The sequence below is a fragment of the Schistocerca serialis genome, chromosome 4 (genome assembly GCF_023864345.2).
Source record: "Schistocerca serialis cubense isolate TAMUIC-IGC-003099 chromosome 4, iqSchSeri2.2, whole genome shotgun sequence".
NCBI lineage: Eukaryota > Metazoa > Arthropoda > Insecta > Orthoptera > Acrididae > Schistocerca > Schistocerca serialis.
Genome location: NC_064641.1, coordinates 5,947,491 through 5,961,463, shown reverse-complemented (window position 1 = coordinate 5,961,463; position 13,973 = coordinate 5,947,491). Strand labels below are relative to the sequence as shown.

Sequence of the window (13,973 nt, the reverse complement as noted above, 5' to 3'; positions counted from 1 at the left end):
ATGTTGTTTTGGCAATGGGTGAGCGTCCTTTTCAGTTTTTTTGAGCTCTTTCAAACAGAAAGCTGCATTCACAGTACAGTGGTCCCAGTTGGTAGAAATTCAAGGGTTCCAATGTCAAAGGTGACAATGAGCATGTTTTGACCCTAGGCCTGTTTATGCATGGACAGGCGACATTTGGATGTGCTACTCAGAACTCTTGTCTTATTGCCTTCACGCCATACATGATAATACATGGTCATCACCAGGGCTAACAAAGTTTAACAGTTTTGGATCATCTTCGCACATTTCCAAGAGTTCTTGGCATTAGAGCACTCACATGTCCATTCGTTCATCAGTCAACATTTTTTGGATTCTTGTGTTCAAATCTTCTGTTACAATACAATAAACAGTTTTTTTTTATTTTTTTTTAAAAAAATCATGGTTAGAGTTTCTGCTATCAATTGAAGACTCAACCATTTGTCAGAATTCAAACAACCATGCACACACATCACATTTTTGCCAGTTTGGGAGGTTAATTGACATCTGCTGTGGGCATTGTCGGCGACCTCTTCTTGGCCCTCTCTGAACAACTTGTGCCATTGGATAACTTGTAATTTGGACAAGTAGTCACTCTCTAAGGCTTGCTGAATTGATGGAAATGTTTCAACAGTGGTCTTCCCAAGTTTAATGCAAAATTGGATAGCATAACTTTGCTCCCAAAAACGATTCATAGCAAAGTTTCCTAACCTCAAAATGGGGTTCACGGGAATGCATGTCCTGACTCTCCAGCAGCTTGGAGGTGACTGATACCAGACACATTTTGAAGTTAACACCCTCCCTCTATCTAGCCCAGCAAGTTACAATGTGCTGTGATGTATCAATGTGTCAGGAAACAATTGGTTCCATTTTTTTATGGAACCCATCTTGTATTAAATTAAATACTTACCTTTCTTCATTATAATTACTTTTGAGCATTAAAACTCAAATATAAAGCCTAAATATGTCTATCTGTGCTTCATGCAGTTCCTGATTCAGATGAGTTTGCCAAAGGGTACGATGTGATGGACAGCAACAAGGAACAGGTCCCACAGGGTGACCATTCAGGTATTCCTGTGCAACAGTCACTAGCATCTATTGATCATGGACAAACTCTATAGTCACTAACAGCAGACAATAAGATATATGGTATCCACACCTTATCTAAGATCTTCAGCATCAAATATAAATCATTTCAGTAATCACAGTTCTTATTCCATCTTGGACTTTCACTGTTTGATCTAACCTCCTTAGTAAAGCAAAATATAACACTGGGAAAGGTATAAAAACCATTTCTCAGCACAATACTCCTTCACAGTGTAGGAGCTATGCAACAGAAAACTTCTGCAAGTACCAACACTGATGTGATGACATAATAAGTGATAACTGCAGCTGGCATGAGCGCACTGTGATTGGGTTACTGAACAAAGAAAATGTGTTACTCAACTGAGTTAATCATTCCAGCTATAACATTATTCTCTGTATGTGGATGTCATGGTTCACTGTATTCAGTGAGAAAAACATCTTGACACATGCACTGTAAAAACCTGCAGGCATGTGGGGGCAACTATTATACTGGTACAATGGGGCTCATTCAGCTGAGCCTCTCTTCCACATCTGGGTGTTGAATATGGCAATCCGAAAGGAATGGGTTCCATCAATAATCTTGTCGATCACATGTATGCTTCCCCAAAGGACTAACATTTTAGCACAACTGTCCATCTCTCAAACTCAGAACTGTTCTCTAGCAGTTCAAGGAGCATGGTGACGAATTTCATTTGTTCTAATCCCCGGAGTCACCAGACATCCACAATACTGAATACATGTGTGTGTGATGTAATTGAGTTTCAACTTGGAAAACAAAAGACCCCTCTTTTAACAGAATGGATTTACGTGATGTATATTGGCATCTCCCACTTACATCTGGCAACAGAGAGACTTTGCAGAATCTATGCTATGAAGAATAAGCAGCTGCTTTACATTCAAATAGTGGACCTACGTGCTATGAGGAGGCACACAACAATGATCTGGCTGATCATTGTTTGTTACATAATGCCCCCCCCCCCCCGATTGTTTTTCATTGAAACAGCCAGCCTTCACAGATCTGAAGTGATGAAATGTAGTCTGAGTTTTTCCATGTAAGTTCACAATACACAAAGAAAACTCGACCTCCTTGCATTACAGAGAAGAAAGAGAATACAATATAAAGGTCGTCGTCTTCTTCTTCTTCTTCTTCTTCTTCTTCTTCAGTCCGAGGGCTGGTTAGATGCCGCTCTCCACACTAGTGTATCCTGTGCAAAATACTTCATCTCTGAATAATTACTGCAACCTACATCCATTTGAACCTGCTTGTTGTACTCAAGTCTCAGTCTCCCTCTACAATTTTTAGCCCCCACACTTCCTTCCGTAGCCAATTTGATGATTCCTTGTTGCCTCCTCAAGTATGTCCTATCCACAAATCACTTCTTTTGGCCAAGTTGTGCCATAACTTTCTTTTTTCCTCAGTTCAGTTCAGTACCATCTGATTAGTTACTCTGCCTACCCATCTAATCTTCAGCCTCCTTCTGTAGCACATTTCAAAAGCTTATATTCTTGTTTTGTCCAACTCCTCATTGTTACTTTTCACTTCCACACAAGGCTACACTACAGCGAAATATCTTCAGAAAAGACATCCAAACACTTTAATTAGTATTCAGTGTTACCAAATTTCTCTTTTTCAGAAATACTTTTCTTGTTATGGCCAGTCTGCATTTTTTGCAGACTATCAAAACTCATCTACCACTTTCATTTCTCATTTGCTAATCTATTTCTCTCAGCATCATTCAGTTTAATTAAACTTCATTCCATTACCATTGTTTTACTTTTGTTGACATTCATCTCATAAGCTTTTTTCAAGACACTATCCTTTCCATTTATCTGCTCTTCCACATCTAGTGCTGCCTCTGACAGAAATACAATGTCATCAGCTTGACCTGGAATTTTATATTTCTTCTCCAGGAACTTTAATCCACATTCCATATTTCTCCTTTGTTTCTTTTACTGCTTGTTCAAGGTACAAATTGGGGGAGGGGGGGGGGGGGGGATAGGGATAGGCTACGACCCATTCTCGCTCCCTTTCCAACTACTACTTACCTTTTATGCCCTTCAACTCTTATAATTGCAGCCTGCTTTTTGTCTAGGTTATAGATAACTTTTCATTCCGTGTATTTTACCATTTGTCTTTATTCAAGTGTGATATATAGCTACCATTTTCTTAATACTCTTCAATGAGATGAGCAAGTGAGGAGTGAAGAGATACCATCAATGTTAGACTTTATGCTATATCTTGATTAAGTGGTAGACTTCACAAGTGACAGTTGGAAGTATATAATGTAATGGTTACTTCATTTCACTCTTTCATATGGTGGAATGCACACAACACAACATCTAAGCTTCACACTACAGTTTTTGAATCACCATCATCATCACCATCAGCAGCAGCAGCACACGCGCACACACACACTTCCAGCTTTACTGCTCCGGCGAACACACTTTTTTGCTGAGTTTTTGATTGCAATGGAAAAACAATCCCAAACAGAAAAACTTCAATTTTTATTGCACTCAAGACAGCCCATTTGCTACTTTGGTCATGTTTGACAAGGACCACTGACTAACCCATACATAATAAAAATATTACAAGAAATAAACACGTTGACCAAGACTTGAAAGGTGGCAACTATTTTCTCAGTTATGCTAAGTGAAAGCTTCTATTCAATAGAAACCAATGAACATGTCACACTAATTTCATTAATAAAACATTAGGAAAATGAAAAAAGAAATTATAACTGTACACTCTCTCATCACAAACTGATATGAAATAGCTAAGTCTATCATACTACAATTTACTTCTTAATTTCTGAAAGTAACAAATTTAATTATATAGACCGAATACAGGACAAGGAAAGAAGAACGTAACATCAAACTGCAATGATCACCAACAGCAGCATTATCTCCTATTGAAGTTCAACATTTGTGTAATTTCACTTAAAGGTTAGATACAATGAACTAACTCTGAAATGTTTTCTAGGATTCTTATGTATGCTTTGTGATGATCAATATACAGTACAACTGGCAACAAATATCTATAAATGTTAGGAGTCTTCCAGAAACCCTCCCACCCTACACAAATTCTATGAAAATACTCAGATTTCCAATATCCCTTTAAATAAAGATGACTCAAAAATTTCAAAGTGCATTAGAAACTGAGAAGTTAATGACAACTTAAAAGATATAAATTAACAAAAACAATTTACATACCTCTTCAGAACCTCGTTGTGAGCAAATGTACTGCTTGCTGGCTCCCAGCACCTTGGCAACCTTTGCATCAGACTTAGTCTTGTTGCGGTACTGAACTCCGCTGCGTCCCTGATAACAATGCTGTTGCTACACCCACCATACAAGGGACACAGAGAATTCGCACTCTCATCTGATTTTCAAGTCAAACAACACAGCAAAACAAACATACTTCCAAAGTGTTGCATTCAACACCAGATGTGTGTTCAATTGTCTGCAAGTGACTTTTGACGTCTAATAACTATCAATATTACAATGAGTAAATCAACTTTGATTTCAGTATACTGTACAGTTGTTTGAACTACAGATTGTACACAGTTTAGAAAAATACAAGTATAAAAAGCATGCCATATTCTTCCACTGTTAGTGCAAGACTAATGCTACAATATACTGCCTCATGCTTGAATCCATTAGAAAACTAAAAATCAATATTAAACAAACTACCACAAATAATTTTTGAATGAAGCTTGTACAGATACTACAATCAATTAGTTCTTACACATAATACTAAATGGAGAATGTTCCAAGCACGATTTATAAAACAAAGAAGTAATGTCCTATGTAATGAACATCAAGCAATAATACGAACAACTGTTCTGTACAGCCAAAATTAGAAAAAAAAAATCTTCATTCTCTATCACACAGGTTACAAAGCACAATACACAGAAATCATAAGGGAAATGTTGCTTTCTGTTGTCTCATAAATGAACTAACTTATTTCAAATTCACAAATGTTAATTAACATACAATCAAAATAAAATTGAAGATGAACAAAACATGTTCGAAATGCGTTGCATTATGGTAGATTAAGCATAAAATAAAAAGTGACTGGTAGCAGAAACTTGAAATAAATAATTTAATCACAGTCTGCTTTCTGGTTACTTCACTCAATCAAAATTATACATATATTTTCACTGTAGTAAGGTCTATTTTTCTGCTGCCATACATTTACACATGATTATTTATATACAGAGTTTAAAACATTCGCTTTCCTTTTGCTGTCTTCCACTTCTTCACCAGATTGTTAATGAGGGAGTGAATATAAGACTTCAATGCACTTAGCAATTAGTGGCCTACACAATAGAATGAACTGGAGCTTCATTCTGCGCATTCAGCAACAGTATCAAAACCCTACAGACGGTTAGACTCCTAGAAAAGGGAACCTTGGTAGGAGCCTTCAAGCGGTCCAATTCTATCGATATAGGAATTCTCTTTAAGCAAAATTGCATTTTGTTTTGTCGATATTCAAATACTCTCAATCAGATGCCAGTGATAATTATTCTGGAGAGCAAACCGTATGGCACTAAAGAGGTCTCTGACATGCCTATTATGCTACTTTCAAGAGGCAATTCCAATTCTAGAAGGTCAGAGATTTTACCAGCTGCAGTATCACCTGAATATGTGAATTGGATAGTTGACCAACTCATCTTGGTACGACTGCAACTGACAGAGTAAGTGGCAGTGCAGTCAAACTCTGTTAACAAAATTTAAAAATCGGGAACTAGCCCCTCAAAGATTACTTAACTGAAGCATTTTTTCCCAAACTCAACCATGTAATTCCAAGCACAATGTTGCAAGATTTTAGTAATAACAAAATTAGCCCAGTAGGCAACAAATGCTCCTTCTTGAGTGGCACAGCTAGTCTACTGGATTTGTGAAGACTAGGCTGAGATGCTATATCACAAATCAGATGAAATTGGAGTCTTCTGATCAACTGAAACCCACAAATATCAACATTTTTATTGGCATAATCACCATTAACTTACCCCTAACACTCGGAAAACTCTTTAAATTAGGAGAAACACAAAAAAGAACACAAAAATCAAATTCTAGCATAGCACGAAACAAGACTGCCAAATGTTGATGTTGTTGTTGTTGTTGTTGTAGTCTTCAGTCCTGAGACTGGTTTGATGCAGCTCTCCATGCAACTCTATCCTGTGCAAGCTCCTTCATCTCCCAGTACTTACTGCAGCCTACATCCTTCTGAATCTGTTTAGTGTATTCATCTCTTGGTCTCCCTCTACGATTTTTACCCCCCACGCTGCCCTCCAATGCTAAATTTTTGATCTCTTGATGCCTCAGAACATGTCCTGCAAATCAGTCCCTCCTTCTTGTCAAGTTGTGCTACAAACTCCTCTTCTCCCCAATTCTATTCAATACCTCCTCATTAGTTATGTGATCTACCCATCTAATCCTCAGCATTGTTCTGCAGCACCACATTTTGAAAGCTTCTATACTCTTCTTCTCCAAACTATTTATCGTCCATGTTTCACTTCCATACATGGCTACACTCCATACAAATACTTTCAGAAATGACTTCCTGACACTTAAATCTATACTTGGTGTTAACAAATTTCTCTTCCTCAGGAACGTTTTCCTTGCCATTGCCAGTCTACATTTTATATCCACTCTACTTAGACCATCATCAGTTATTTTTCTCCCCAATTAGGAAAACTCCTTTACTACTTTAAGTGTCTCATCTCCTAATTCAATTCCCTCAGCATCACCCAACTTAATTCGACTACATTCCATTATCCTCGTTTTGCTTTTGTTGATGTTCATCTTATATCCTCCTTTCAAGACTCTGTCCATTCAGTTCAACTGCTCTTCCAAGTCCTTTGCTGTCTCTGACAGAATTACAATGTCATCGACGAACCTCAAAGTTTTTATTTCTTCTCCATGGATTTTAATACCTACTCCGAATTTTTCTTTTGTTTGCTCAATATACAGATTGAATAACATTGGGGAGAGGCTACAACCCTGTCTCACTCCTTTCCCAAGCACTGCTTCCCTTTCATGCCCCTCGACTCTTATAACTGCCATTTGGTTTCTGTACAAATTGTAAATAGCCTTTCGCTCCCTGTATTTTACCCCTGTTACCTTTAGAATTTGAAAGAGAGTATTCCAATCAACATTGTCAAAAGCCTTCTCTAAGTCTACAAACGCTAGATATGTAGGTTTGCCTCTCCTTAATCTTTCTTCTAAGATAAGTTGTAAGGTCAGTATTGCCCCGCGTGTTCCAATATTTCACGGAATCCAAACTGATCTTCCCCGGAGTCAGCTTCTACCAGCTTTTCCATTCGTCTGTAAAGAATTTGCATAGTATATTGCAGCTGTGGCTTATTAAACTGATAGTCCGGTAATTTACATATCTGCCAACACCTGCTTTCTTTGGGATTGGAATTATTATAGTCTTCTTGAAGTCTGACGGTATTTCACCTGTCTCATACATCTTGCTCACCAGATGGTAGAGTTTTTTCAGGAATGACTCTCCCAAGGCCGTCAGTAGTTTTAGTGGAATGTTGTCTACTCCCGGGGCCTTGTTTCGACTCAGGTCTTTCAGTGCTCTGTCAAACTCTTCACGCAGTATCATACCTCCCATTTTATCTTCATCTACATCCTCTTCCATTTCCATTATATTGTCCTCAAGTGCCTCTATTTACTCCTTCCACCCTTCCACCTTTCTGCTTCCCCTTCTTTGCTTAGAACTGAGTTTCCGTCTGAGCTGTTGATATTCATACAAGTCGTTCTCTTTTCTCCAAAGGTCTCTTTAATTTTGCTGTAGGTAGTATGTATCTCACCCCTGGTGAGATAAGCCTCTACAGCCTTACATTTGTCCTCTAGCCATCCCCGCTTAGCCATTTTGCACTTCCTGTTGATCTCATTTTTGAGATGTTTGTATTCCTTTTTGCCTGCTTAATTTACTGCATTTTTATATTTTCTCCTTTCATCAATTGAATTCAATATTTCTTCTGCTACCCAAGGACTTTTATTAGCCCTCGTCCTTTTACCTATTTGATCCTCTGTTGCCTTCACTACTTCATCCCTCAAAGCTACCCATTCTTCTTCTACTTTTCTTTCCCCCATTCGTGACAATTGTTCCCTTATGCTATCCCTGAAACTCTGCACAACCTCTGGTTGAGTCAGTTTATCCAGGTCCCATCTCCTTAAATTCCCACCTTTTCGCAGTTTCTTCAGTTTTAATCTACAGTTCATAACCAATAGATTGTGGTCAGAGTCCACACCTGCCCCTGGAAATGTCTTACAATTTAAAATCTGGTTCCTAAATCTCTGTCTTACCATTATATAATCTATCTGAAACCTTCTAGTATCTCCAGGATTCTTCCATGTATACAACTTTCTTTTATGATTCTTGAACCAAGTGTTAGCTATGATTAAGTTATGCTCTGTGCAAAATTCTACCAGATGGCTTCCTCTTTCATTTCTTACCCCCAATCCATATTCACCTACATCATTTCCTTCTCTCCCTTCTCCTACTCTCGAATTCCAGTCACCCATGACTATTAAATTTTCATCTCCCTTCACTACTTGAATAATTTCTTTTATCTCGTCATACATTTCATCAATTTCTTCATCATCTACAGAGCTAGTTGGCATACAAACTGCTGAATGAAAACACACAATTCTGGAAATTACAAATAGTTCAAAATTAAAATGGACAAAAGAATCCTCAAAAAATGGTTCAAATGGCTCTGAGCACTATGGGACTTAACATCTATGGTCATCGGTCCCCTAGAACTTAGAACTACTTAAACCTAACTAACCTAAGGACATCACACAACACCCAGTCATCACGAGGCAGAGAAAATTCCTGACCCTGCCGGGAATCGAACCCGGGAACCTGGGCGTGGGAAGTGAGAACGCTACCGCACGACCACGAGCTGCAGACTGAATCCTCAGAAACACACTGTCTGAGTTCTGACCGGTTTCATAGGATTCATAGGACAGTCTTTGTTCAACAATTGAGGTAAAGCCTGGGAACAACAGATTTATGACAGTTTCGTTGAAATGTGGAGAGGGGGGGAGGGGGGATGCACTCATTAATGTACATATCATGATAAACCAAACCAAATAAGCCATGGAATGTGCCAGAGAATATAACCTTCAAAATTCCAAATAATCATGTGAAAATTCCAGGTAGGAAAAAAAGATTGAATACAGGGAAATGGTTGCAAAATTCCATGGGTACAAATGGATGAATCAAAACAGAAAGATACCGGTAGAGCTGTGTACAAATATAGCCTCAAAATTACAACTGATTTTTAGGAAAAACTTCATAACAAATAAAAATACTGGAATCAATCAACAAGAATATAAGTGAATTCCATCCTAAATTTGATGGTAGTAAAATCCGAGCAATATAAAAACTCAAACATAAATTAATCAAAAATGCCCCCTGATCCTTTCCGATAGTGGAAAAAACATCCCTGCTGGAATGAAGATTGTTAACAGGTAGTAATATCTTGACACAAGGCATTCCAAACATGGATTAGCCACCAATGAAAAAATTCACATGATATCCCCCTGGTAACTACAAAAAGCTTCAAAACTTGTTAAATAAACAACAAAACACTATGAGAACTGTTGATGCCATGAGATCAAAAAACTTTAAAAGAAATTTTAATAATAAGGTAAAATATTTGACATAGTGTTCAAATTCCAAACAACCAGAAAACTGCAGTGACATATCCACTGATGTTAATAACTATACAAAGTTATAACTGATTGCCTTCTGTATGCAGTGTAACAAGAATTTGAAACAAACACTGAAGACTATCAAGCAGATTTAAAAATCAAATAGATCTTGCAAAGAACAAATTTTTGTACTGAAACTAATTCTCAGACATCAAAAATTTTACAAGCAAGTAATTCATACCTTTATAGATATTTTAAAATAATTTATAACTAAGTGGAATTTGAGTTTCTCTTCCAAATTCTGAAAGAACAAGGACTGGACCTCAAAACCACTGCAGCTGTTAATAAAACATTAAATAGAAGAAAATCTTAAGCGAAGTTCAGGGAAAAATTTTCAGAACATTTTAAAATTAAAACAGGAGTGAGACAATGTGATGGACTATCCATATTACTTTTCAACTGTGTCTCCCCTAAAGTAAACCATAAGTGACATAAACTAAGGTCAGAGCTTAAAATTGATGAACCAGTCCAATTAGGAGGGATTGCTTAGTTTTTTCATACTACATGGCAAATAATTCTAAGTTAGAAAATATTATAAAAAATAATCACAAAAAATGCATCTCAAAATAGCAATCAAATGAGAATGTATTTGTGGGGCTGATACACCTTCTGAAACACAAAGGGAGAGACACTAAAAAAAGGAACGAAAGTAAGCAGGAAAATTTAACATCCAAATTACTCAGAAGAAGGAACATACAGATTAATAACAACTAAAGAGATTGAAAATTATATAAACATTTATTCGGATACAAAAATGCATGACACAGTTCTATGGGCATATTAAGAGAATGGAAGCAACCAGATTAACTAGAAAGGTTATGGAATTCTTAGACACGTGTGCCACACTGACATTAAAGAGGAACAAAATCTCAGAAAGCAAAGGCACTGATATGCCAAATGGGCAAACAATCACTTGCTACCAGCCAGAAGTCCATAAATACTTAGGCATTTTGCAGTTGAACAATACCTAGCATAAGATTGTAAAATATGAGTTAAGCAAACGCCAGGAAAAGTTTGAAAAGCAACATGAATGGCAGCAATACCAGCGAGGCACTCAATAACTGGGCCGTGCTCACCACCAGGTGGACAGCAGGCACTGTGATTTGGGCACTGGTACTGCCAGGTAGTCTGGACAGGAAAACAAGGAAACTCTCGATAATTCACCACGCAATCTACCCCACAGTGACATCGAAAGGGTGTAGTTGCCTGGAAAAACAAACAGAAGAGGACTCTTGCAAATGAGGCAGACACTGGAAGTTGGCAGACCATGTAAAGATAGCAAAGAAACAGCTCTGATTAAAGTCAACAATAGAAAGCTTCTTCTGGTACAGCAAACCAAGAATCAATATTGGAAAGCTGTACTCTAATGCCAGACCGACGGCCTATGCAATAAAGTATTGCATAGGCAGTTTTTGGAGGAGATTGAAGGCAAAATATATAAAGAAAACACCAGGTCTGGGCTAACAAATGCAACTCTACAAAAGCAAACCGAGGATGATTTTATTATGCACAAGAACAAGCCATTACCATGGCTTCAAAACCAGAATCGTGAAATCTGGAAAAGATTCAAAGTGCAGACTATGCAAAGAGCTGACAAAAGAACTGTTCAGATCTTGAGCTGTTGCAAAATAACTGCTCAGACTAATTACAAGCAAAGGTACAACAATGTGCAACAAATGATCCATAGGAAATCATCCCAAAATTAATATCTGCTGGTGGCAAGGAATCAGTGAGATCACATGCTAGAAAAAGTCGAGAATGAACACGCCAAATCAATGTGGGACTTGTGACTTCAAACAGATCAAGTGCTGGAACACGAGAGAGAGAGAGAGAGAGAGAGAGAGAGAGAGAGAGAGAGGGGGGGGGGGGGTGATAAAAATCAGCCAATGCACTTCATTGCAGAGAAACATATCAGGGACTACATTCTTATGTATGCTTTATTATAAACAAGGAAATTGAAACCAATATCACAGGGATTTAAGGAATCTCAACAAAACAGCATGTCCTGTTTTGAAAATAGGCTAAACATATTCAATGGAAATCATTTATGTCTATGCACTAACATGCTCACATTTTAATTAGGAGGACAGTTGCAGAAGCTTAGAATGGATAGCAAATAGCATTACAAATTGATAAAGGGGGACTCCAATACTGAAGAAGAATAAAATTAAATAATGATTCTTCAATAGAAAATGAAGAACATGATATGAGAACGTAGGCTTCTGCGGCCGGTGTCAAAGAACATGAAGATTACTACTAAACATATTCCAGAAGGAATAGAACTTTTTTTTGGCAAGGACCAAAGTGAACTAAAAAAATTACTATCTTAATAAAAATAAAGGAATATGATAGTCCATACCATTTTCACATTCCAAGTTATTGACTTGAAAGATGAAGAGTAAAAAAATATATAAAACATTGGAAAGAAGTAAATTCATCAAAAGTCTACAAAATTCAAATGGCTCTAAGCACTATAGGACTTAACATCTGAGGTCATCAGTCCCCTAGACTTAGAACTACTTAAAGCTAACCAACCTAAGGACATCACATACATCCATGCCCAAGGCAGGATTCGACCCTGCGACCGTAGCAGCAGCGCAGTTCCAGACTGAAGTGGCTAGAACCCCTCGGCTACAGCGGCCAGCAAAAGTCAACATATCTTAATTCTAAACTTTGAATGCTTGTATCAAAAGAAAATTCACTTGAGGAAACTAAAAAATTACTAGCAGGCATAATGGCTGGTGAGTACTTTAAAGAGGTATGTTTTAAAGTACACTGTAAAATCAATTAGACCCGTACTATTAGGTCCAAAACGTAGGCTGCCTTCCAAAACTTAGTGGAATTCTGAAAACTGTTTTAATCACAAAGCAGGCTTCTAATATCAATAATCTGAGTTCAGATTTTTGAGTGGAGCTTCAGCCGCAATGAAAAGAAATCACAAACACTCCAGATTTTTTATGCCCCCACCCCCAAATTCCTCCGAAACTATGGGTATAATCAAAAAAGCCAATGTTACCAAAAATGTAGAGCATCAAATTCTGCGTTGACTGAGTACCAGAATTTTGCCATTTGGTTGCATTTTCCTGCAAGAAAGCTACATCACAAACCAATAATTTTTTACACTTTTTTTTAAAAAAAAGAAGAAAGAAAGAAAGAGTATTTATTTCATAACTATGAAGTGTGCAACTGTGTTTCAAAAAGTCAAAGAAAGTGACAAAGTGTAGATAGTAAATAAATACTGCTATTATGAAATAGTATTTAAATCATGCAGTAAATGACCTACATTAATTTCTCTCTTTCCATTGTATGGTTTCTTCCAGTGTTCATTCTTATTTGTTTGCTTATCTGTTTATTCATTCTCTGCCGTTTGTTGCTTACTAATTGTGAGAAACACATGTTTTTGCTAGGGCGTGTTTTGTTGATGCCCCTACCAGGCATCACTCATCACTGATCATTGGTTGGTTACATTTGTCAGTGAAAGTCATGTTTTAGTGTTTTATTTGCAGTGAAAGTGGAGACAGTAGATGTCATCTCAGCAAAGGAGACAGGTATATGAATATTGATAGAGAGGAGAAGAGAGAAAGGATGGTAAACATGTTGGTTTGGTAAACTGTACCATTGTTGTTGTTCATGAAATGTGCAGGAAATTTATTTAACTGACTGATATGCTTGACTGGACTGGAAAATGAGCCTCAAATTTATCTATTGTCATTTTAAACATTTGACTTTAAAACAAACTGTTTATTTTGTGGTGAAGATGGATCACAGGAGTACATGAAAAAAAAAAAGAGACAAAGAAAACAATTCTGAAAAGAAGTGTTGTTCATCACACAATAACAAAGACATTTCAACATTGTTAATGTAAATAGTGACAAAATGGAATGATGACTAGGCAACTAATGTCAATTTCAAGTTGGGCACAATGAAGATCCTATCTTAGGTAACATGGTAACTGTGCAAAAAGATTTTTCATATCTGATCTTGCTGTTCATACTACTGCTGGATGACCAAAAGATGACAAGGTATCAGCCTGTGTGAATTTCATTTGTGAGCATTTTGAAGCAAATGGGGATGAGGGTCAGTTTCCACTTCAAGATGTTCTGAAGTATTATAATGGATACAGCTAAAAT

At 37.2% G+C, this 13,973-nt stretch overlaps 1 protein-coding gene across 1 annotated transcript in view; it reads right to left on the bottom strand.

Moving 5' to 3' along the window:
* LOC126473544 (dedicator of cytokinesis protein 1) overlaps positions 1 to 13,973 on the bottom strand; it is a 420,590-nt gene that overhangs the window by 219,557 nt on the left and 187,060 nt on the right. The window contains exon 17 of the mRNA XM_050100670.1: positions 4,312 to 4,419. Within this exon, the coding sequence (XP_049956627.1) occupies positions 4,312 to 4,419 (108 nt within the window). The remainder of the gene's footprint in view (positions 1 to 4,311; positions 4,420 to 13,973) is intronic.